General features: G+C 38.3%; 2 protein-coding genes across 2 annotated transcripts; one reads left to right on the top strand and one right to left on the bottom strand.

Moving 5' to 3' along the window:
* Positions 1-12,399: 12,399 nt before the first annotated feature.
* Positions 12,400-19,908, bottom strand: LOC132185361 (uncharacterized). Its single transcript, XM_059599144.2, has 3 exons — positions 19,763-19,908; positions 13,515-13,962; positions 12,400-13,203 (listed from the first exon to the last, which is right to left on the bottom strand). Exons 1-3 carry the CDS (start codon positions 19,906-19,908, stop codon positions 12,400-12,402), a joined length of 1,398 nt encoding a protein of 465 aa, XP_059455127.2.
* Positions 15,283-17,127, top strand: LOC132190736 (uncharacterized). The gene is made up of 3 exons (XM_088518109.1): positions 15,283-15,794; positions 15,993-16,095; positions 16,213-17,127. The coding sequence occupies exons 1-3, from the start codon at positions 15,283-15,285 to the stop codon at positions 17,125-17,127; spliced, it is 1,530 nt and encodes a 509-aa protein (XP_088374235.1).
* Positions 19,909-23,504: the final 3,596 nt, after the last annotated feature.

Genomic DNA, 23,504 nt, shown 5'->3' with positions numbered 1-23,504 from the left:
GCTACAAAAGTAAACGCTAAACAAGCCAAGACAGGAAAGTTATTCCACACACAAAGAAGCAAGGACTTTTCAAAAGTAATTGGTTTATTAGTCGACTTTCTCTCTATGACTCCAATAAATTTATCTTTATCAATGATGCTAAGCCATAAAAGATACAAGGATTAAGGGGTGTATGTCACACGTAAAATATCATATCCTAAAGAGTATATAAATAGGAGCAAAAATACAAAAGCCTGATAAATTGTGATGCCCAAAAATTGTGATGCCCCAATCCCGGTCATTAAGTATAAATAAATATTTTTCTTAAACATTTTTATAAAACAACTACTTGCAATTGTTGTAATGACCCTTGTTATTTTAAGAAAACAAACCAAAAACATTATTTTTCCCTCTGACCGAATATTCAGTAGGAGCCCACCAAACGCTCAATGTTAATCTTAGTGCAAACTTATTAAAGTCCAAGGATAAGATTTTCTATGTGTTGATTTGAAAATAGGAGCCTTGTATGGACCTTAGCATTCTGACTGAGCATTCCATGCTCTCTGACGGAACTTTCAACCTCGAGTCCGAATGTTCAAGGGCTTTTCGACCCGTAAAAGCACTTTTCATTTGTTTTACAAAACATAATTTTTTTTTTTCTTCAAACAGACTTTTTGAGTGTTAAATGTACTTTTAAATAACTCAAACGCACATCCAAACAAACCCTAAGTCGGGTAGCAGTTCTGTTGACTATAAAAAGAGATCGATGTCAACAAAAATAATATATATAAAATGTTAGGCCTCCGGGACATATGCATAGCAAGCGCGAGGTTTCTTTAAGTGACGTGGATGAATTAAGTTGACACTCAAAACAAAGAGAAATTAATTAAGAAAAGACATCTTAATTATCAAAGAAAACTTAAAAGGAAGTACAATAAATTAACCTTTTTTTTTTCTTTTTAAATGTGCTTTTTTAAAAAAAATAAATAAAAATTAAGCACGCATTATCATACCTTATGATATACTAATTATTGCATTTTATATTTAATTGTAAAATATTATTCAATTACTAATTTTGAGCTTAAATGATGTACTAACAATTTGCAGTAGTCTAGAAGTCCTCAATCTGTTCAGGGTGATTACACACCCATTCAGTGAGGCTTCATAAATAGCAACCATATTCTCTTCTTCATCTTGCCTTCTATATATCCATTAGAAAGAGTTCAAGCCTTCACTCGTGAATGTGACGGTTGAAGAAGCTCAGCAAGAAATTATAAACTTACTACAGCTTGGTGCTTTGCATGTTGACTACTATAACGAGATTACCTTTTATAATAAACTTCACACAAAAAAATTGGGAAAAAGAGAAGAAACTTCAACTGAAAAATATAATATTATTAGATGGCCAAGTCAATGGCAGAGTCTTGAAGAAAACAAATCGATAAAAGAGAAGAAACTTCAACAATAAATTATTTAAAATAATCATAATAATTTTTATACTTATTTTTCATCACAAATGAAAAAGAAAGAGGAAAAAAGAAAAAGAAAAGTCAGGCCTCCGGGAGACATGGACAGCAAGCGCGAGGTTTCTTTAAGAGACGCGTATCAATTAAACTTGACAATGAAAACAAAGAGAATGAAATGGGCAAGAAATTGACGTCTTATTTCTTTCTTCCCCTTCTTAATTATCATAGAAACGTGGTCATGCATTCACACAGCACAGGTCCTTCAACAAGTTGTAATTAGGAGAATGACATATACATGGCTATATATATATATATATATATATATATGAAGCAAAAATTGTATATTAAAATTAGAGAAAAGTTTTTCTTTGTGTTCTCTTAATGTTCTCTTAGTTATACATGAATATTATTTTCTAAAAAAGCAAAAAAATAACTTAACCCACCGGTCTTCGGAAAGAAAGAAAATAAAATAAAATCCAATATCATGAGGAACCGTAACATAAGAATAATATTTTAAAATTATTAGCAATTCGTACAATTTGAGAACAGGGCTGCCCATTATGAATGTTTTCAAAACAATTAATGTGGAAATTTTTTCAACATTGTTTTCTCATTAAAAAGATTTATCCTGCATTTGTTTTGTTGTTCTCTTTATTTTCCTGTATGGTTTCTCTTTTTGCTTGTAATAAGTCTCTCCTCCTGCTTTGTTGCGCTCGGTTGTTGCCCGTTATTACTAGCCCAAACCCTTGGGTTGTAGATGTGAACTTTATCCTGACTTTCGGGTCGAGGAGGATGAATATCAACTTGGAGGTTTTACTCTTAAGGTCGAGGAATAAGCGCTACCTATGCATTAGATGGTGTTTATTTGATGCAGATCTGATTTTTAAACCTAATGATTAGTTATAGGTTAGCGGATGCTTTTGTTGTGGTTGATTTAGTCTGTTGTTGATGACTGTATCTTTAGCTTCGGTTATGATTTACTTCAAAGTTTTTTGCTCTGTTTGTATGAGCTTTATGCTCGCGACTTTTATCAATGAATGAGTCTGGTATGTTTCCCATTCAAAAAAAAAAAAAAGATTTATCCAAGCAGACATCGCATTAATCAGAGTAATGCTGCAAGTCATTCTTGTGTCCCTCTTGAGTCCCTTCAAGAATGATGTGGCTATTAAAATTACCATTGGGCTTGTAATTGATCATTATTGGATTTTGATCAAATAGTGATTTTAATAGTAACATCATTCTTGGACAGACTCAAAAAGGATACGAGAGAAACTTCTAGAATTACTCCATTAATCTACCTTAACATCAACTTTGAGAATTTTTTTTTTTTTTTTTTTTTGTGAGTAATCAACTTTGAGAAAGTTGATCAATAGACTTTTGCCAAAAGCAATGCCATTTCTTTTTTCATTAAAGCCCACGTTCATTTGCGTCCTGGGCATATTTATAATTTTATTTAAATTTAGGAGCATAAAAGTTATTTTATTCATTTGTCATTTGATTTAAACCCAAACTTAATAACACAGATAATATTGCAAAAGATTGAAACTTGAATATACTAAATTAAGAATTTTTAAATTTTAAAAAGTAATTATAAATACAATGAAAATTAAGAAGTTAGATGAAGTTTTTCCTAATTTATTTTTTGAGAGCTCTACCATTCCTGTGTGCCATTTTCATTGACCAAAGTTGTGCTTGGTATGCATCCTTAGTTGTTGTTTTCATTTTCCTGTTGAGTTTCCTTTTTCCTTTTCTTAATTGTTTTTGGTTCATTCGTGTTGTTTATGTATTTGCTCAGAAAAAGGGGAGGGGGACAGAAACAGACAAGATATTACTTTTTTTAAACACACTCCAAATGAGAAATAAGAAGAATCCAACAAATTAAATACCAATTTTATCACCTTTAAGGTTAGCCACGAATAATTAAAGAGAGTACAACACTCAGAGTCAGAACCATAAAGAGAGTACATGCAATGTACACTCAGTAATTCATAGTGAAATAGGGGAAGAATTAACAATCAAATTACATTCAAATATTAACAAATTATGTGATTCTCACCTGCATTTTAATAAATCCATACATAATTTATTTATCTTATCAAAAATGCATGTAAAAATCATACTATTTTTTTAAAATATATATATATATATATATATATATATATATATTAGTAAACAAAATCGAAAGAAAATCTGAAACTCAATTACTAATTAGGATGCATTTATAAATGTGGAAATTTTTTCGACATAGTTTTCTCATTTTTATGTTTTTAGGAGACTTTTCTTTGTAATTGCTCACCAGCTGGCATTGTGAGCGTCTAAAAAGATTTATCCCGGCTATCCATGGGGAATTAAGATTCTCTTCAGTTCAAATAAACCGGAAAATATCCCGTTAGTTATAGTGGAGGGTTAGTTATAGTGGAGGGATATTTTTGTCCAGACAAAAATACTCCTTAAGTATAACTAACGGGATATTATGGAGAGGATCATGTTCCACCCATCGGACATCGCATTAATCTAGATAAACATCAACTTTGAGAAAGTTGTTTCTCTTTTTTTCTTTTTGTGAGTAATCAACTTTGTAAAAAGTTCATTTGCGCCCTGGGGCACACATATGGAATTTTATAAAAAAAATTTAGGAATATAAAAGTTATTTCACTCATTTGTTGTTTGATCTAACCCTAAATTTAATGAAATTGCTAAATTAAGAATGTTTATACATCAAAGAGTAATTACAAATATGATGAAAATTAAGGATTTAGGTGCTTTTATTAAATTGCCTCACTAAAATAATTAAAAAATAATTGGTAAAACTGCAAGTAGTGCTCTTACGGTTTACACTCCACAAATTCAAATTTGCAGATTACTTACACCCTGTGTCTTTACCCATTCTTGCCCCTGGCACACCCAAATTGTGCCTATTTTTCCTTGGTTTGCAAGCCTGAGTATGGGCTAGTGTCATGGTTGCTTGTGTGAGATGAGAGAGGCAATTATTATATATAGGGGAATGTTACACTTATTTTTACTTTTTTATATTATTTTTTTCACTCATTAGAAAGACGCTTTCAATAATTTCTTCAAAAATTAAGAATTAATAAAAAAACTTTGTATGAACTGGAGTTGTTAGCGGATGGAGTAATGCTAAACCTCTTGTCTCTTTTATGTTATTCTAAAAATAATATAACTTTTAAAATTATCATTAAATTTATAATTGTTAGTTCTTGTGTTGGCTTAATTCAGTTCCAAAATGCAGAGGTTACTGTTCACAGGCTCAAACACTAATATAGAATGCTCAGAATCCAATCTCCACCGTTCATAATGTAGATTCATGTGTTATGAACGTCCCTGCAAAATTTCAGCTCAATCGGACCACAAACGCCCATCGATCGGAGCTATTGATGAAGACTGGACAGGTCGGGTCCGGACCGCAATTCCCCGGGTCCGGACCTCATTTCCAGAAACTAAAATCTTGCTCCGCGAAGCCATGTCCGGACTGCCCATTAACATGTCCGAACACCCTGTAAGTTTTAGGCCCAAAAACGTGATTTTAAGTGGATTAGGTCTAGGGTTTTGTCGGGGGTATATATACATCATTATAGAAGAAAGAGGTACGAATCTTTACCCCCAGAGAGTTCGTCGGAGGCTGTGCTAAGAGAGATCATATGTGGTGAGCGTTAAAGTGAATCTCTTAGAGTTTTAATTATTCCTTTGATAAATCTACGATTGAGAAGTCTATCGGAAGGGTCCGGTAAAGGAGAATCACGTTGAAGAAGATTGTGAGCGCGGAGACGAGTTGTAGGCTTGTCGATCTTACAGAGTCAAGGTCTTGCAAAGGGTTGTAAGTGTTCCTAGTGTCTGTAATCTCTGGATAATCTTTTGATAGTGATTTCCTGGGTTTGGCTGCCCCGGAGAGGTTTTACTTTTAGAACGTTTTCTAAAAGGTTTCCTCTTCGTAACCAAAATATCTGTGTCTGCCTTTTTATTGCTTTATATATTTTGGGTGATTGAATTGTTTATTGCTTCATAATATTAATTCCGCATAAATTGTGATAAACAAGTTTTTGGAGTCGGCATAGCGTTTTTCAATTGGTATCAGAGCGGGTTCACTCTGTTTGGATTAAATTCTTGAGTGAGATCTGTTGACTCCTGTTTGCTATGAATACTTCTCAGGGGGAATATGATCTTATAAACTCCTTCAACAATTTGTTAGAAAAATTCACTCTTTTGAGACATCAATACACAAATTGTTTGGGGGAGTTTCAAGATCTTAAGCATGTGAATGAATCTATTGTTACTAAATTGTCTGAATCATATGCTTTAATTGATTCTTTAAAATCTGAAAATTCTGTTTTAAGTTCTAATGTTGATTTGTTAGAGAATAAATTAAAAGAGTCAGAAACTCAATTGGAAAAATTCTCTAGCAATTCCCTTGAGAATATGTTACATACTCAGAATTCTGATTGTGATAAATCTGAGTTAAGTTTTGATTGTCATGTTGCTTTGTCTTCTAACAATGATTCTACTTCCGAGATAATATTTGTTAAATCAGAAAAAGTAGAAGACTCTGTGGTGAAAAGAAAAACAGAAGCTGCCTCGAACTCACAAGGTAAGAAAGTTAAAAAAATTCATATTGAACCTTATGTATCTTACCCCAAATATAGAGTCGTCCATCCTCCTAGGAATCTACCTCCTAAAAGGTTTGTGCCCACTTATCATCATTGTGGAAAGGTTGGTCATATTCGACCAAAGTGTTTTGATTTGAAATCCCATAAGCATAAAAGTGAAAATTCCTATTCTAGGAAAGAAAGTGAGGGTTTCGTCATAATGATGAGAGAAGTGCTATGTAGGCTAGATAAGTTTGAGCAAAGTCATAAGTCTAGACCTAAGATTTCTCAAGTGTGGGTTAGGAAGGATGATACCATTCACCCATTGAGGGGGAGTGGTAGTGATCTCACCTAAAGTTAGGTGAGTAAATAACATGCCTAGGATTGATTGTTTTGCTTATTTTGTAATATCCTAGAGCATGTTGGTTTTTTTTTTGCATTGCATTTTTTTTTGTTTTTGCTTTATTGTTTATGCACTGCATTGTTTTTGTTGTTACACTTTCTGTATGAAGAATATATACATGATTGTTTTGAGATTCATGTTTTGAGGCATATTCATAAAGGATTTTTCAAGAAATTCATATATCATGATCTTTGAAAAGCTTATAGATGAGATATTGTGTGCGGACCACCAAGATTTTTGTCTACTTGCTAATCAAATGTTCAGGAATGTGTAATGTCTTGTGAAGACCTAGAAGTAGTTATTAAACCAAATCATTATTTTGTAGTGGGACCTATAAGATGTGATGAAAGTTTAATGCTAAAGGACATTCATGTCTTGCCTGTTGTAATCTCAATTCAAGCATGTTGTTTTGTTTTGCATTGCATTTTTCTTTGTTTTGCATTTGTTTTTTCTTTTGTGTGCATTTCTTTTGTGAAAAATTTCAAAAAGACAAAAATATGTTACTTTGATTGTTTCTTTTTCTTTCTTTTGTCTTATGCACCTAGATAGTCCATTAATTTCTCATGTTACGTTTTATGGATGTAATTCCTTACGTCTTGGAATGTTCTTAATATGCATGAGATGAAAATTTGTGTTAATGGACTTGTTTTTGTGGTTACCTAAAGCCTGAGCTTATGTGGTACATTTTGCCTATGCTTTATCTTTTGTGCACATTTAAGCTTAAATTGAGGTTTTGTTTCACTTTATTTGTGAGGTCTGTTAGGTAGCCATATGAGGTTTTTGACTAGTCATATTTTTCAAATTGACCATATGCTAGTTGAACATAGGGCTTAAAAATTCCTGCTTTCTCTGTTGTGATAAGCACCAAAAGTTTAAGGACACTTTCTCAAAGAGAAAAATAAACAAAATAGTGAAACAAATAAAATCAAAAGATCATATTGCAAAAGGAATTTATTTCACTGTGTCAAACTTGTGCAAAATATTTTACAAAGAGAATTGTATAGGATGAGAGTGGTTAGGCCCTAGTATGATAAAGTTTGACTTTTGATTTGATATACTTGTCAAAACCTCATGGTGGTGAAACTTTCTTCTCATTTTGTAAATTGAAAATTTTTCTCTTTGAATGGCTTACCCACACACCACACAAGCATAGGTTGAATGAAACATTTTCTTGGCTTGGGTTAAGCAATATGAGTTTCTAGCCATTTCTAGTCTCATGTATATTTTGCATATTTGGAGCATGTTTGGATATTCATTGTGCAATACATGAGTCATTGATGTGTTATCATGTGTGTTCATTTAACTTTTAAGAGGGAGAAACATGCTTTGCATTTCCAGTTTCCTGTTGTTAATTGAGTTATACATTGAGGGGGAGTTTTGCTGATATTTCTTTATAATCACGCATTCTACGTCATTTTTTTATCATGAGTTTTATTTATGTCTTCTTGTTCCACATATGCCTTGATGTATTTTGTGAAGTGTTTTAGGAAATATGAAGACCTTTTGTCATTCTGTGACAAAAAGGGGGACTAAATATGGGGAGATGATGGGATTGGCTCGACATTTTGGTTTTGTCACTGAATTGCCAAAGTGGGAGTTTGTTAGTTCTTGTGTTGGCTTAATTCAGTTCCAAAATGTAGATGTTACTGTTCACGGCTCAAACACTGATATAGAATGCTCAGAATCCAATCTCCACCGTTCATAATGTAGATTTATGTGTTATGAATGTCCCTGCAAAATTTCAGCTCAATCGGACCACAAACGTCCATCGATCGGAGCTGTTGATGAAGACTGGACAGGTCGGGTCCGGACCGCAATTCCCCGGGTCCGGACCTCATTTCCAGAAACTAAAATCTTGCTCTGCGAAGCCATGTCCGGACCGCCCGTAAGTTTTAGGCCCAAAAACGTGATTTTAAGTGGATTAGGTCTAGGGTTTTGTCGGGGGTATATATACATCATTATAGAAGAAAGAGGTACGAATCTTTACCCCCAGAGAGTTCGTCGGAGGCTGTGCTAAGAGAGATCATATGTGGTGAGCGTTAAAGTGAATCTCTTAGAGTTTTAATTATTCCTTTGATAAATCTACGATTGAGAAGTCTATCGGAAGGGTCCGGTAAAGGAGAATCACGTTGAAGAAGATTGTGAGCGCGGAGACGAGTTGTAGGCTTGTCGATCTTACAGAGTCAAGGTCTTGCAAAGGGTTGTAAGTGTTCCTAGTGTCTGTAATCTCTGGATAATCTTTTGATAGTGATTTCCTGGGTTTGGCTGCCCCGGAGAGATTTTACTTTTAGAACGTTTTCTAAAAGGTTTCCTCTTCGTAACCAAAATATCTGTGTCTGCCTTTTTATTGCTTTATATATTTTGGGTGATTGAATTGTTTATTGCTTCATAATATTAATTCCGCATAAATTGTGATAAACAAGTTTTTGGAGTCGGCATAGCGTTTTTCAATAATTAATCACTATTAAATTTTAATTAAATAATAATTTTAAAAATTACTTTGTGACAAAATAAATTTATAGCATTATTCTAGGAGATGACATAGAATACCTACGTTAGCTAAGTGACAATCAAAGTCCAATTTCTTCACCGTCTCTCAATAATACAATAATCTAATCAATGCAATGGAGAACTAAAAGCCGAAACGAAAAATTTGGTGGACCTTTTGCAAAAAGCAAATCCATTTGGGATAAACCCGAATCTGCCAGCGAAAAAGAAATTGTGTGGACAGCAACGATGATCCGTTTGGGATAAAGACTCCAGGAAACATGGTGGAGTGGAAAGTTGTGATACCTTTTATTTTTATCTCTTTTAGTCAAAAAGATTATAAGCCTAATGTAAGAGAGTTTAGCTTTATTTTCCTTCGAGTAATGATATAATGCACGCGGCGTGCGTGGCCAGTGCAAAAATTTTTTTTTTTTTTTTTTCTAAAAAAAAATAATAAAATAATAATAAAAAAAAATTTTGTGGCCTTCGTGATGATCGAAGAAAAAATTGGCTTATTTGGAAAAAGAGTGGACTGACAATGACGTATTCTTTTTATTTTATTGCATCACTCTCCCCTCACCAAAAAGACTTGATGATAAGATGTTGACGTGTTTCTACCTTTCTCAATTTTACCTCTTTCTCTCTTCTTCTTTTCCATTTCTATGTTTCTCTTCTTTTCGATCACTTTCGATTTTGGTCGCTACTTTTTCAGTTCACAATAATAATAAAACGACAACACTACCATCAATTATAGTCCGCATTCTTTTCTGTTTTTTTGTTTTCTCTATTTTTGTCCCAAGATTAAAATGCTAATCATAATTAGCTTAAGTTCAAGCAGTAGCCATATATCATACAAATATTTGGGTTTCTTTTTGTTATTTTAGCTTTGCTTTAGGGATAAATGCAAAATTGATCATATGGTTAACTTTAATTGCAAATCTCTCTCTGTGGTATAAAAAATAATTTATAGGTCCTGTAGTTTGCCTAAATTATAAATCACTCAATGTCGTATAAAAAATAATTTATAGGTCCACAAGATAGGCCAAGATAATAGTTTACTCCCTGAAATCAATTTTCGTTAAGTAACTTTACCACGTCATATCTAATAAAAAATGCGGCATGTGTTATTATTAATTTCTGACTTTTAAAAATGACAACTAGGATTTTTTACATCATTTTAGGATGCGAGCTAAGATTACACATTAACCCTCACTTCACGTCATACAGGTAAAATTTTGGGGACAGAAGAGATTAGGTTAATTTATTATAGCAGTATGATGTGAAGTGAGGGTTTATGTGTAATCGTAGCTAACGTCCTAAAATAGTGTTGAAAATTCTAAAAGTAAAAAATTAATAATAACACATGTCGCGTTTTTATTGGGTACGGCGTGACAAAGTAACAGATTCTATTAAGTTACTTAACGAAAATTGATTCCAAAGAGTAAACTATTATTTTGGCCTATCCTGAAGACCTATAAATTTTTTTTTATACCAAATTGAGTGATTTGTAATTTAGACCAACTATAGGAACCTTGTGACAACCCCGATGGGCGAGTCAATTAACTAATAATTGATCCCCCGTGGTTTATCTCCTAGCTCTATCTCTCGCAAGACAAGATTCAGGGATTTCAACCTCTTAGAGATGAGAGACCTCAGTGAAAGACTTTCTAAACTATAGGAATATAGAGCATTACACACACAACTACACATTCATACACATGAGTAAACAAAATATCTCATAATATAAAGATAATCATCAAATGTACCGGGACCATTATCAAACAAGGTTACAACCCATAATATAATTGTCTTAACAAAAGCACAACAGATCAAATCTTAAGTTTAAGTAATGATAGAGAGATAACAATCTCGATCATATCAGCTCGGGTGGTTCCTCCATCAGTCCACATAGAATGTAACTAAACTAGATCCAAGTCCTCAAAAAATACTCGAATCAAATCCTGTGCGATCACCCACGTCTACTCCGAAGGCATCTCCGTCTAAGCTAACTAAACCGCCCAATTTTTCGTAACGGAGAGGGAAAAACATAAAATAAAAGAGTAAGTCTAAAGACTTAGTGAATGTAAACACATATAATACTCATGCTAGTTTTTGTAATGAACTCTGATTTTTATAAAGTATGCAACAGTTTCATCATAACAGTTTATCACAAATATGAAATAGATATATGATATAAAGTAATAGGCATAGTTCAACAGTATGTTCTACCCGAAATATTACTCATTCTCAACACGATTAGCGCTATCTCGAGGGACCTGTAATACAATGCCGATACTCCAGCCATTGTACGCTACCGCACATCCCATTAGTGGCATGATCGAGTCTGACCTCCGGTAGCCAAAATGGTGCTGTGGAGCGCAAACACCGACACATAGTCGAAACAGGCTTAACCCTACTCACTCATGCCCATGTTCCATTCGAATATTGAAAACAAACTTTTCAAACTGCGTGTTATCTCATTAATCGCATGCCTACACCTCTTTTGAAAAATTCATCTCCATATGAAATTTTATTTCAAACTTCTCTGGATTACACACTATTACGTATTTTTGGGTGTGCATGTTGGCCAAATCTTCGTCCATATAATTCTCATAAACTGCAACCTCGATTTGTGTAGTATATTTTTTTGGGCTATAGTATTCGTCATAAGGGTTACCAATGTCTCAATCTAAAAAATGGTCATCTTTACATCTCAAGAGATGTCGTTTTCGAAGAAATCATATTTTCCCTCCAAACTCCTTTACCCAATGAAACACAAAATCCTCCAGATAATACCCATACCTACCCGACACCTCATCCTATTATCCCACAAATCTTATCCCCATTTCCTACGCATGACACACTCTCTCATGCACACATCTCTCCAACTAGCATTTGAATCACCCATACCCATCAATACTCACCCCATGCTCACACGAACAAGATAATTTCTAGCCTTATCTCAACAGACTAGACTCAAGATAACAAGCTGCAATTAAAATACTTTAGAATAGGATAATTACATATTTGAAATTGTATAGATAGATTACATTATCTCAAAAGAATTTGTACATTTGAATTTGAATTATAACTCTTCATATTATATATATCATCAACCTATGCTAGATTACAGCAAGGTGGAAAATATTAAATTTTATGAGTTTACAATAAAAGACCAAAAATGTCTCCATAAAACATCAAACAATATCCAAATTCGGACAAAAGTTAGCAACAAAACACGCCCAAAATCATTAGCATAACAATCTAATAGAACACATACCACAATAGCAAGAGATAACAGGGCCAACCATTTGTCCTTCAATGCTGTACGTATTCCAAGTTGAACTACCTCACAGTGACTAATTATGAACTTAGTACTAAACCTAAAGATAAATACTACAATGAGATTACCCAAACCCCCTAAAAATTCCTAATCAAATTACTGATCAAGAGAGTTTTCCTCCTAGCCATTAGCTGGTTCTTTTGCTGGAGACTTTGTTGACTTACGCTTGGAATTGCGCAACTTATTCACCATCCAATAGAGTGGGCGAATTATTTGAATTACGCTAGTAATCACAATCACTCCAATCCAAACTTCTGTTACATTGTCGGCGAACTTGTTAATATTATCTAAAACGCCAAACGAGGTAATCAAATCTAGTGCAAACAGATAGGTAAGCGTCATGAACACAACTGAGGTAGTCATGGTTAACGATAAAAACCATACAGAGAACTTGCTCGTAAGAGGAAATCCACTAATGACCAAGAGTACGATGCACACAGATGCAATGAAAGAGGTGGTATTGAATTTTAACAAGAGTTGGTACTCTTCTGGCCACAAATAAGATAAAATCCCTGTGCCAGCTTCACATATTTCTTCCGTACAAGCTTGACTTTTATCTTCTGTTTTTACATATTCTTGCCAAACACCACCTGGTGGGTTGATCCCGACTTGGAAAGCAATGGTTGCCATCACAGTGGCAACTACCATCAAAGTGCCACGTGTTTCATCGATCCAATTTCCTTGGTGCTTCAAGCGTCTACCTAACGAAGAACAAATGCGCCTCCACCCTCTCTTAAGCCATGATTGATCATCAATTGATGTTTTGACACCGGCTTCCTTTAGAATGTTTTTGATTTCAGCATATTTAAAATCTCTTGGATAAACGTTAGAGGCCTCTAAGACATCTAAAGCTGTTTGACCATACTTGTTCTTGGAATTAGCCTCTCTTTTTATTTCTAGTACTGAAAGTAAGTAATTTATGACCTGCACAAAGACAACGCTCTATTGTTCCTTCCAGCTGCTACTAGAAACTGTAAAAACACTTCCATCGAAACAACCCAAATAAATTTAATTCAACCACACACACCCATTGAATGACATTTTAGTTATTCTACACATATATCTTTCTTCTAATTACTAAATTTAGTCATACTTTATGAATAGAAACAGACTTGCAAATTAAAGGAAGGAAAAACAAGAAGTAGATCTAAAATAGTTTATATTTTATATATAATTAACTAGAAAAAGAAAATGCTCGTCTAAGAGATTAGTAGGCAGAAATATTGTTAACACACCTTCATTTGCTTAAGCATCACTGCTAAATGCAATATGGAGTTGTCATCACGGTCTTTGGAGCTAAGGAATGATTTGTTACCATTAGCTGATGCCACTAACAATTTCAAAGCCTCCAGATGCTTGTTTCGAACACACAAGTGCAACACACTATCTCCGTTGAGATTCACCAAGATGGGCGTTGGTTGAGCATGAATTAACAGTCTCATAGTCTCTATTCGTCCTCTCATTGCGGCTAAATGGAGAGGAATTCTCTCATCTTGATCACGAACGACGCAAACATCTGCATTTACTAGCAACAATGCTCTTACAATCTCAGTGTGACCCTCAGCAGAAGCCAAGTGAAGAGGGATTCGTCCTAGCGAATCCACCTCTTCTGCAAGTTTAGGTTTCTTGCCTAGAAGTGCTTTACTAAATTCAAAGTGACCAAGCAAAGCAGCTATGTGTAAGTGATGTAAACTACAATGCCTGGGAGTATATGAGGAAGGCCCGAATGGATAAGTGTATGAAGACGCCCCAGAAGATGGTGACACGATCCCAGACTTGCGCAGCAAAAGAAGTAGCCCCTAGAACTGCGATCGATCACACCTTGACTGCGATCGAGCACAGTGCCCCTGTTTTGGAGAATGAAGTCCCTGGAACTGCGACCGATGGCCCCTGTTTCGACGATCGAGCGGATGATTGAGTGCAGGAGTCCCTGGAACTGCGACCACACCTGCGATCGAGCGCACAAGTCCCTAGTAGTGCAATCGATCGCACTCTACCTGCAATCGAGGGCACTCGGGGCTTTCTATGTTATTCTTCCGCTGTTATTTGTTTTAAACCGACTTAGTTTACTTATTTTACTAGGATGAGGGTTGTAGGAGCCCTAATTCCGTTCTTTATTAGTATTAGGGGTTTTGGGGCTATAAATACATAATTATAGCCTCGTGAAAAGACAGTTTATTTTATTAGATCAGTTTTCTTTCAATAAGAATTACTCAGAGGAGTTTTCTACATATTTCCCTTAAAACCCTAGATAGACTCTATTGTTTTGAGAAGAATTCTCAGATCCTTGATAAACTCAAGATCTAAGAATTATTTATCCTTCTTCTTGTATTGTTTTATTCGCTTCCACATAGTCAGGCTGCATCAGTTGGTATCAAAGCTCTGTCACTTTCCATGGCTCCAAACACAAGGGGGAGGAAGGGCAACCATTTTGCAACTTTGCATGACGTGTACGAACGCAACGATTCATTTCATAAAAAACATGAGGCGACATCGGGAAGGTGCGAGGAAGGGCAGATTGCAGCTATGAGGGATCAAATTGAAGACCTCACTACCCAACTGGCCGACGCACGCCTCCATGACTGGCGCTTACATCGACCTCCACCACGTATGCAGGAGTAGGAAGATGAAGACGACGATGGGCATGGATTTGCAAACCCTTTTGCGGAGCACCGAACGCAGGGCCGTCGACCCCCTGCGCAAGCTCATGCTAATCGGGGGGAGAGCGGGTTCAAACTTGAGATTCCAGAATTCCACGGGGGTCTTGAACCCGAAGAATTTTTGGATTGGGTAGCGGCAGTTGAAGAGATTCTCGACTTCAAGGATGTGCCGGAAGATCGGCGACTTTCTTTACTCGCAACCAAATTTCGGGGAAGGGCTACGGCATGGTGGCAGCAATTGAAGCAAGCTAGGGCACGCAAGGGCAAGGGAAAGCTCGACAATTGGGAACAATTATTGGGAAAGATGCGACCTGCCTTTTTACCACACAATTACCTATGAACCATGTATCAACGGCTACAAAATTGGAGTCAAGGTTTGAAGTCCGTAGATGAATACACAGAGGAGTTCTACAAATTATTGACACGAGTTGATTTGTCCGAGACGGAAGCGCAATTAGTGTCTCGGTATATTGGGAGTTTGCGGCCACAAATTCAAGACACATTGAACCTATTTGACCCCTCCAAGGTGTCGGAGGCTCATCAAAGGGAGTTGTTAATTGAGAAAGCGTCGGCACATGGGTCATTCAACTCATTTGGACGTAATGACGGTGGAAGTTACAACCGTTCAAGAGTTCCGTTCACAACTCGGGAGACCCCTTCCCAAGTGAACAGCCCAAGTAAGAACCCCACACCCATGGGGCAGCCAAGACGACCCGGGGTTGCAACCGGGCCCAAGTGTTTTCGTTGTGGAGAGATGGGCCATCGGATGGCGGATTGTCACAAAGGTGAAATGTATGGAAAGGCCCTACTCGTTGATTTGGGAGAAGCCTTCGATGAGCAAGGCGATGGAGAAGAGTACGCAACAAACTTCGACGACTTCGATGGGGCCGAAAAAGAATTTGCCACAAGAGATGACACTCCTTTATTAATGGTGCGAAGGATATGATATACACCGCAGAAGGTGGAGGGGGATGACGGACAACGCCATAATCTTTTCCACACAATTTGCACGGTTGGGGGCAAAGGGTGCAAACTTGTTATTGATGGGGGCAGCTGTGAGAACGTCGTGGCTGAGGAAGCGGTTCGAAAATTGGGCCTTGCAACGGAGAAGCACCCTACACCATATCGCTTGGAGTGGCTCAAGAAAGGAGACGAGGTAATTGTGTCTAAACGTTGCCTTGTGAGTTTTTCAATTGGGAAAAGATATAAGGATAAGATGTGGTGTGACGTGGTGGCAATGGATGCGTGCCATATATTACTTGGGAGACCATAGCAATATGATAGGAATGCGCATCATGATGGAAGGAAGAACACCTATAGCTTCTTGGTTGACAATGTGAAGCTCACTCTCCTCCCCGATCCGGGTGAAAGTCCCAAACCTTCAACTGGAACGTGTCAAACATTGTTGGCCAGACATGAGTTCGTTAAGGAGATCCCAGAAGCAGATTGTGGATACTTACTAGTGTGTAAAGAAGGCAAGAAGGTAGAAGAGGTGCCGAAAGAAGTCAAGGGGTTAGTCGAAGAATTTGTAGATGTATTTCCTATTGAGTTACCCGATGAGCTACCTCCTCTACGTGACATACAACACCAAATTGATTTGGTGCCGGGATCGAGCTTACCCAATCGACCACACTACCGCATAAGCCCCAAAGAGCATGAAGAATTGAGGCGACAAGTGGAGAGGTTATTAGCCAAAGGACACATTCGAGAGAGCTTGAGTCCTTGTGCAGTACCGGTTTTACTCACCCTTAAGAAGGATGGTTCATGGAGGATGTGCGTGGATAGTAGGGCCATAAATAAGATCACCGTGAGATATCGGTTCCCTATTCTCCGGTTGGATGATTTATTAGATCAATTGAGTGGGGCAATGATATTCACCAAGCTGGACATAAGGAGTGGATACCATCAAATTCGGGTGCGACCAAGTGATGAGTGGAAAACAGCATTCAAAACGCGGGAAGGACTCTTTGAATGGTTGGTAATGCCGTTCGGATTATCTAATGCACCTAGCACGTTCATGAGGGTGATGAACCAAGCTTTTTGGCCTTTTATAGGGAGGTTTGTCGTCGTGTACTTTGATGATATACTCATTTACAGCCCCAATAGAGAGACGCACCTTCTACATGTAAGGGAAGTACTTCAAGTGCTCCGAAAAGAGAAGTTCTATGCATCATCGACCAAGTGCTAATTCATGACAGATTCGGTGCTTTTTCTTGGCTATGTGGTGTCTAAAGACGGGTTAGTGGTGGACGAATCAAAAGTGGCGGCCATTCGGGACTAGCTCATTCCTACAACATTACACGAGGTAAGAAGTTTCCATGGGTTGGTGTCCTTTTATAGGCGTTTCATTCATAATTTTAGCACCATCATGGCACCTATCACAGAGTGTATGAAGGCGGGGAAATTCTCTTGGAGTGAGGAGGCTACCAAAGCATTTGAATTAATTAAACTCAAGTTGACAACGGCTCCACTACTTGTCCTTCCGAATTTTGAAGATCCATTTGAGTTGCATTGTGACGCTTCCAAGGTCGGCATTAGAGGGGTTCTAAGTCAAGGTGGAAGACCGGTGGCATTTTTTAGTGAGAAGTTGAGTGGTTCAAGGCTCAACTATAGCACCTATGATGTGGAGTTTTACACATTAGTACAATCATTGAGGCATTGGAGTTCCTACCACGCCTACAATGATTTCATTTTGTACTCAGATCATGAGGCGTTGAAGCACCTCAACAGTCAAGATAAGCTCTCCTCCCGGCATGCAAAGTGGGCTGCATATGTGCAATAATTCTCCTTCACCATCAACCACAAGTCGGGAGCTTTGAACAAAGTGGCCGACGCCCTTAGCCGAAAGTCAACACTCTTGACCACCATGGCAAATGAGGTAATTGGTTTTGACCTTTTAAAGGATTCTTTATCAACTAACCCTCTTTTTGGCCCAATTGTTGATGAGGTGTTGTTGGGTAATCGGAGTGATTTTGGGCTGCATAATGGGTTCCTCTTCAAGGGCACTCAGCTATGCATCCCCAAGGGTAGTCTCCGGTTGCGGATTGTTCAAGAGCGCCATAATGAAGGGCACATGGGGTGGGACAAAACGTTCCAGTTGGTGGCGGAGAAGTTTTATTGGCCAAGAATGAGAAAGGAGGTGGAGAAGTTGGTGCGCTGCTGTAGGGTGTGCCAAGTATCAAACGGAGCGGCTACAAATGCCGGTTTATATATGCCACTACCCATTCCGGAGGGCCCGTGGACTAACGTGAGCATGGACTTTGTGTTTGGTTTACCTCGGACCCAAAAAGGTAATGATTTCATCTTTGTTGTAGTTGATCGATTCTCTAAGATTGTTCATTTTATTGCGTGTAAAAAGACTGCCGATGCCGTGAACGTGGCGCAATTATATTTTTGAGAAGTCTACCGCCTCCACGGCCTTCCATTGTCCATAGTTTCCGATCGCGACACGCGATTCCTTAACCACTTTTGGCGGTGCTTGTGGGAGTTATCTCACACGAGACTTGATTTCAGTAGTGCTTACCATCCACAAACGGATGGGCAAACGGAAGTTGTTAATCGGTCATTAAGGGCATTGCTTAGAAGCTTAGTGGGTGAACACCTCAAGTCATGGGACCAGTAGTTGTACCAAGCTGAGTTTGCCTACAACCGATCCACCAACCGAAGCACCGGCCTTAGTCCGTTCACCATTATCTATGGGAGTAATCCTCAGGCACCACTGGATTTAGCACCTCTCCCTGATTTAAATAAAATAAATACCAAGGCGGAGGACCTTATTGCACATATACAGGAGGGCCACAAGTTAACCATCAAGAAATTTGAAGACTCTACGGCCAAGTACAAGGCAGATGCGGACAAGAAGCGGCGTGCTGTGGAATTTGAAGAAGGTGATTTTGTATGGGCGGTGCTCACTAAAGATAGATTTCCTATTGGCGAGTACAATAAATTAGCGGCTCGCAAGATTGGTCCGGTGGAGATTGTGAAGAAGATCAACCCCAATGCATATCAGTTGAAGTTGCCCAGTCATATCAAGACATCCGATGTCTTCAATGTCAAGCATCTTGTGCCCTTTATGGAAGATTCATCGGAGGAGGATGCGAATTCGAGGGCAAATTCTGTTCAACCTGGTGAGGATGATGTAGACTACAATGCCTGGGAGTATATGAGGAAGGCCCGAATGGATAACTGTGTGAAGACGCCCCAGAAGATGGTGACACGATCCCAGACTTGCGCAGCAAAAGAAGTAGCCTCTGGAACTGCGATCGATCGCACCTTGACTGTGATCGAGCGTAGTTCCCCTGTTTTGGAGAATGAAGTCCCTAGAACTATGACCGATGGCCCCTGTTTCGGCGATCGAGCGCATGATTGAGCGCAGGAGTCCCTAGAACTGCGACCGCACCTACGATCGAGTGCACAAGTCCCTAGTAGTGCGATCGATCGCACTCTATCTGCGATCGAGTGCACTCGAGGCTTTCTATGTTATTTTTCCACTGTTATTTGTTTTAAACCGACTTAGTTTACCTGTTTTACTAGGATTAGGGTTGTAGGAACCCTAATTCCGTTCTTTATTAGTACTAGGGGTTTTGGGGCTATAAATACATAATTATAGCCTCGTGAAAAGACCGTTTATTTTATTTGATCAGTTTTCTTTCAATAAAAATGACTCAGAGGAGTTTTTTTCATATTTTCCTTAAAACCCTAGATAGACTCTATTGTTTTGAGAAGAATTCTCAGATCCATGATAAACTCAAGATCTAAGAATTATTTATCTTTCTTATTGTATTGTTTTATTCGCTTCCACATAGTCAGGCTGCATCAGTAAGGGAGTCTCACCGAAAGATGTGAGTAAAACTCTATCAAGGATGAGTGCATCCCTTTGGATCAATGTGGTCAAGGTGCTCACACACCCATCTCGTGATGCTTCATAGAGTGCATCCATATTGGCTTTCTCATCATGCCCTCTATCCATCCTTCACTTGTGATTTGTGAATGTGAAGATTGAAGAAACTTCAACAAGTAATGATAGACTCACTACAGTCACGTGGGTTACTTACAATGACATGTATGATCAGCAAACGAGGGCCAACTGTTATGTCTCTTTGGTCAAGACACGTGTTTGTGTTGGGTTGTCCAAAGAAGTTTCGCCGCTGGGTAAGTAGTATTATTATTGGGCGAGAAATGTTATGCGTTAATAAATTTTTCATATTTAGCTTATATTTTTTTATAATTAATTAATCATTAAATTTGTGGAGTTCACTATTAACTTATGTAAGGTCTACATAAATTTACAAATCTAAAAATTATTGTAAAAAAATATGAATCAAATATAAAAATTTTCTTCACCCCAATCATTTTTCTGGTTGGACAACAGGAGCGTGATCAAGCATGATGGGTAAAAGCCACTTGGCTCTATCTGTTGTATAGCGCATTTTTGATTGCTCAGCTACCTACGTCATTGTACAGAAAATGTTGATGTCTATCTTTCCATTACTACTATAACGAGATTACCTTTTATAATAAACTTCAAACAAAAAATTGGAAAAAGAGAAGAAACTTCAGCAATAAATTATATAAAATAATCATAATAATTTTATACTTATTTTTCATCATAAATGGAAAAGAAAGATGAAAAAAAGAACTGAAAAGTCAAGCCTTCGGGAGGCATGGACAGCAAGCGCGAGGTTTCTTTGGCTCTGTTTGCCAACAGTGCCAAGAGGCTAGGAACTGCACTGTAGCTGGAACGGTACTGTTCCAGCTACAGTGCAATCCTTTAAAAAATAGTTTTTTTTTTTTTTTCTTAAAATATATATATATATATATATATATATATATATATATATTAAAAAACTTCTTAAAAACAAACGGAGAAAGAGATCGGCCTTGGCCAAAATGGGGTGGCCGAACCACCCCATTTTTGGCAAATGGGGTGGCTGGAGCCACCCCCATGGCTGATATGGGGATGGTTTGAACCACCCCCATGGCCAAGGGGGTGGTCCGGCCACCCCCTTGGCCAAAATGGGGTGGCCGAACCACTCCATTTTTGGCCAAGGGGGTGGTTGGAGCCATCCCCATGGCTAATATGGGGGTGGTTTGAACCACCCCCATGGCCAAGGGGGTGGTCCGGCCACCCCCTTGGCCAAAAAAAAAAGGGGACCGATGCATTTGGGGGTGGCCGGACCACCCCCAAGGGGCTGGGGGTGGTTCGAACCACCCCATACGGCCGGTATGGGGTGGCCGAAACCACCCCAGTCCCTTGGGGGTGGTCCGGCCACCCCCAAATGCACCCGGTCCCCTTTTTTTTTTTTTTGGCCAAGGGGGTGGCCGGACCATCCCCTTGGCCATGGGGCTGGTTCGAACCACCCCATACAGCCGGTATGGGGTGGCCGAAACCACCCCAGCCCCTTGGGGGTGGTCCGGCCACCCCCAAATGCACACGGTCCCTTGTTTTTTTTTTTTTTTTTTGGCCAAGGCGGTGGCTGGACCACCCCCTTGGCCACGGGGGTGGTTCGAACCACCCCCATACGGCCGGTATGGGGTGGCCGAAACCACCCCAGCCCCTTGGGGTTGGTCCGGCTACCCTCAAATGCACTCGGTCCCATTTTTTTTTTTTGGCCAAGGGGGTGGCCGGACCACCCCCTTGGCCGTGGGGGTGGTTTGAACCACCCCTTACGGCCGGTATGGGGTGGCCGAAACCACCCCAGCCCCTTGGGGGTGGTCCGGCCACCCCCAAATGCACCCGGTCCCCCTTTTTTTTTTTGGCCAAGGGGGTGGCCGGACCACCCCCTTGGCCATGGTGGTGGTTCGAACCACCCTATACAGCCGGTATGGGGTGGCCGAAACCACCCCAGCCCCTTGAGGGTGGTCCGGCCACTCTCAAATGCACCCGGTCCCCTTTTTTTTTTTTTTTTTTTTGGCCAAGTGGGTGGCCAGACCACCCCCTTGGCCATGGGGGTGGTTCGAACCACCCCCATGCCGGCCATGGGAGCCACCCCCTTGGCCAAAAATGGGGTGGTTCGGCCACCCCATTTTGGCCAAGGCCGATCTCTTTCTCCGTTTGTTTTTTTTTTAAGAAGTTTTTTAATATTTTTCTTTTTTTTTTTTTTGAAAAAAAAAAAAAAAAAAACTATTTTTTAAAGGATTGCACTGTAGCTGAGTGCGGTTCCTGGCCTCTTGGCACTGTTGGCAAACGGAGCCTTTAAGAGACGTGTATGAGTCCTAGGGGCAGACCCACATATACTATTGGGGGACATTCGTCCCACCCCCTCCCCTAAAAGTTTTAAAATTCTTCTTAGAATATGTTATTTTTAAAAAATTGTCCCTCCAAAATGCTATATTTGTCCCCCCATAATTTTTCTTTTCACATTTTCCCCCCTTTGCAACATAGAAAACCGGAAATACCCCCATCCAATTAGTTTCTTCCCGTTGGCTTCTGACCAAACTCCAGACCTGATTTGAGACTTGAAACTACTTTTTTGTGTGACTTTGAGCTCTGCACTCTGCATAGCATCATGCCAACTTGTCAAGGCATTAAGTCATGACGCTCAAGAAATAGCATTTCTTTGTTGGGTCCAATACATTGGATTTGCTATTTTAGGTGATTTTTTTTTTTTTTTCAAAACTGTACCTACCATCAGAGACGGAGGGAGGGGGGGACCGGGGTGGGCCATGGTCCCCCCCCCCCCCCCCCCCCCAAAATAAGGAAAAAAATATTATAAGTAAAAAAAAATTAAAAAATTAAAAAAAGTAAAGTTAAAGTTTTAATTCTAGTCATTTGGCCCCCTCCAAAACAAAAAAATTGGCCTTACTTTTAAATTTTTTGGCCATATCCAATAAAAACTTTTGGCCCTATTTTTAATTTTGTTGGCCCATACCCACTAAGTTTTTTATTTTTGGCCCTTACTTTCAAATGTCCACTTTTTTTTGCCCTTACGGTAGTCTTTAGTTCATAAAAAACAACAAAAATAATTTTTTTTAATAAAAAAATTCTAAAGAACCGAAAAAAAAAATTTGGCTGGCCCCCTCCCATAAAATTTCCTGGCTCCGTCCCTGCCTACCATAATCAAGATGACACCAAGCTCACAGTTGATTTTTGAGGGATCCAATCCAATGATATAGTTCATCAAGTCCCACAAAATTTTCAATTTTTTTTTTTTTTTAAAAAAAAATGCAAAATTAGTTGATGTGGTTTACTTAATTTACAATTAACTCTATGTGATATCAAAATGAATTCAAATATCCTTAAGATATCCAAAAAATAATAATTTAGTTCCTACTGTCAAATTCCGTAAACTGACTTAATAGATTCTGATAGCGTAAAAAATTATAATCATTAAAATTGTAATACTTGTCTTATTTAAGTTAATGTCACACTAACAGAATATATTAAATTAGTAGACGAAATTTGATTGTAGGGACTAAATTATTTTTTGGCATAACTCAAAGACCTTTAAATTCATTTTAGTACCACAAGAAGCTAATTGTAAGTCAGAAAAATCCCAATGACTAATTTTACATTTTTTTTATCATTTGCTTGAGACCAAGTATGAAATTTAAGAAGGAAACGTC

The sequence above is a fragment of the Corylus avellana genome, chromosome 7 (genome assembly GCF_965113065.1).
Source record: "Corylus avellana chromosome 7, dhCorAvel1.hap1.2, whole genome shotgun sequence".
In the NCBI taxonomy this organism is placed as follows: domain Eukaryota; kingdom Viridiplantae; phylum Streptophyta; class Magnoliopsida; order Fagales; family Betulaceae; genus Corylus; species Corylus avellana.
Note: the sequence above shows the minus strand (reverse complement) of the source record. Positions and strands in the feature narration are given on the sequence as shown.

What these genes read in the sequence shown, in the direction of transcription:
- LOC132190736 (XM_088518109.1), top strand. Translation starts at nt 15,283, where the DNA reads ATGTATCAACGGCTACAAAATTGGAGTCAAGGTTTGAAGTCCGTAGAT. An exon ending in GAGCAAGGCGATGGAGAAGA is followed by an intron (nt 15,795 to 15,992) that starts GTACGCAACAAA and finishes TGATGGGGGCAG; the next exon opens with CTGTGAGAACGTCGTGGCTG. An exon ending in GGCTCAAGAAAGGAGACGAG is followed by an intron (nt 16,096 to 16,212) that starts GTAATTGTGTCT and finishes GGGAGACCATAG; the next exon opens with CAATATGATAGGAATGCGCA.
- LOC132185361 (XM_059599144.2), bottom strand. Translation starts at nt 19,908, where the DNA reads ATGGATAGAGGGCATGATGAGAAAGCCAATATGGATGCACTCTATGAA. An exon ending in ACATCTTTCGGTGAGACTCC is followed by an intron (nt 13,963 to 19,762) that starts CTTACTGATGCA and finishes TAGTTTACATCA; the next exon opens with CTTACACATAGCTGCTTTGC. An exon ending in TGATGCTTAAGCAAATGAAG is followed by an intron (nt 13,204 to 13,514) that starts GTGTGTTAACAA and finishes GTCTTTGTGCAG; the next exon opens with GTCATAAATTACTTACTTTC.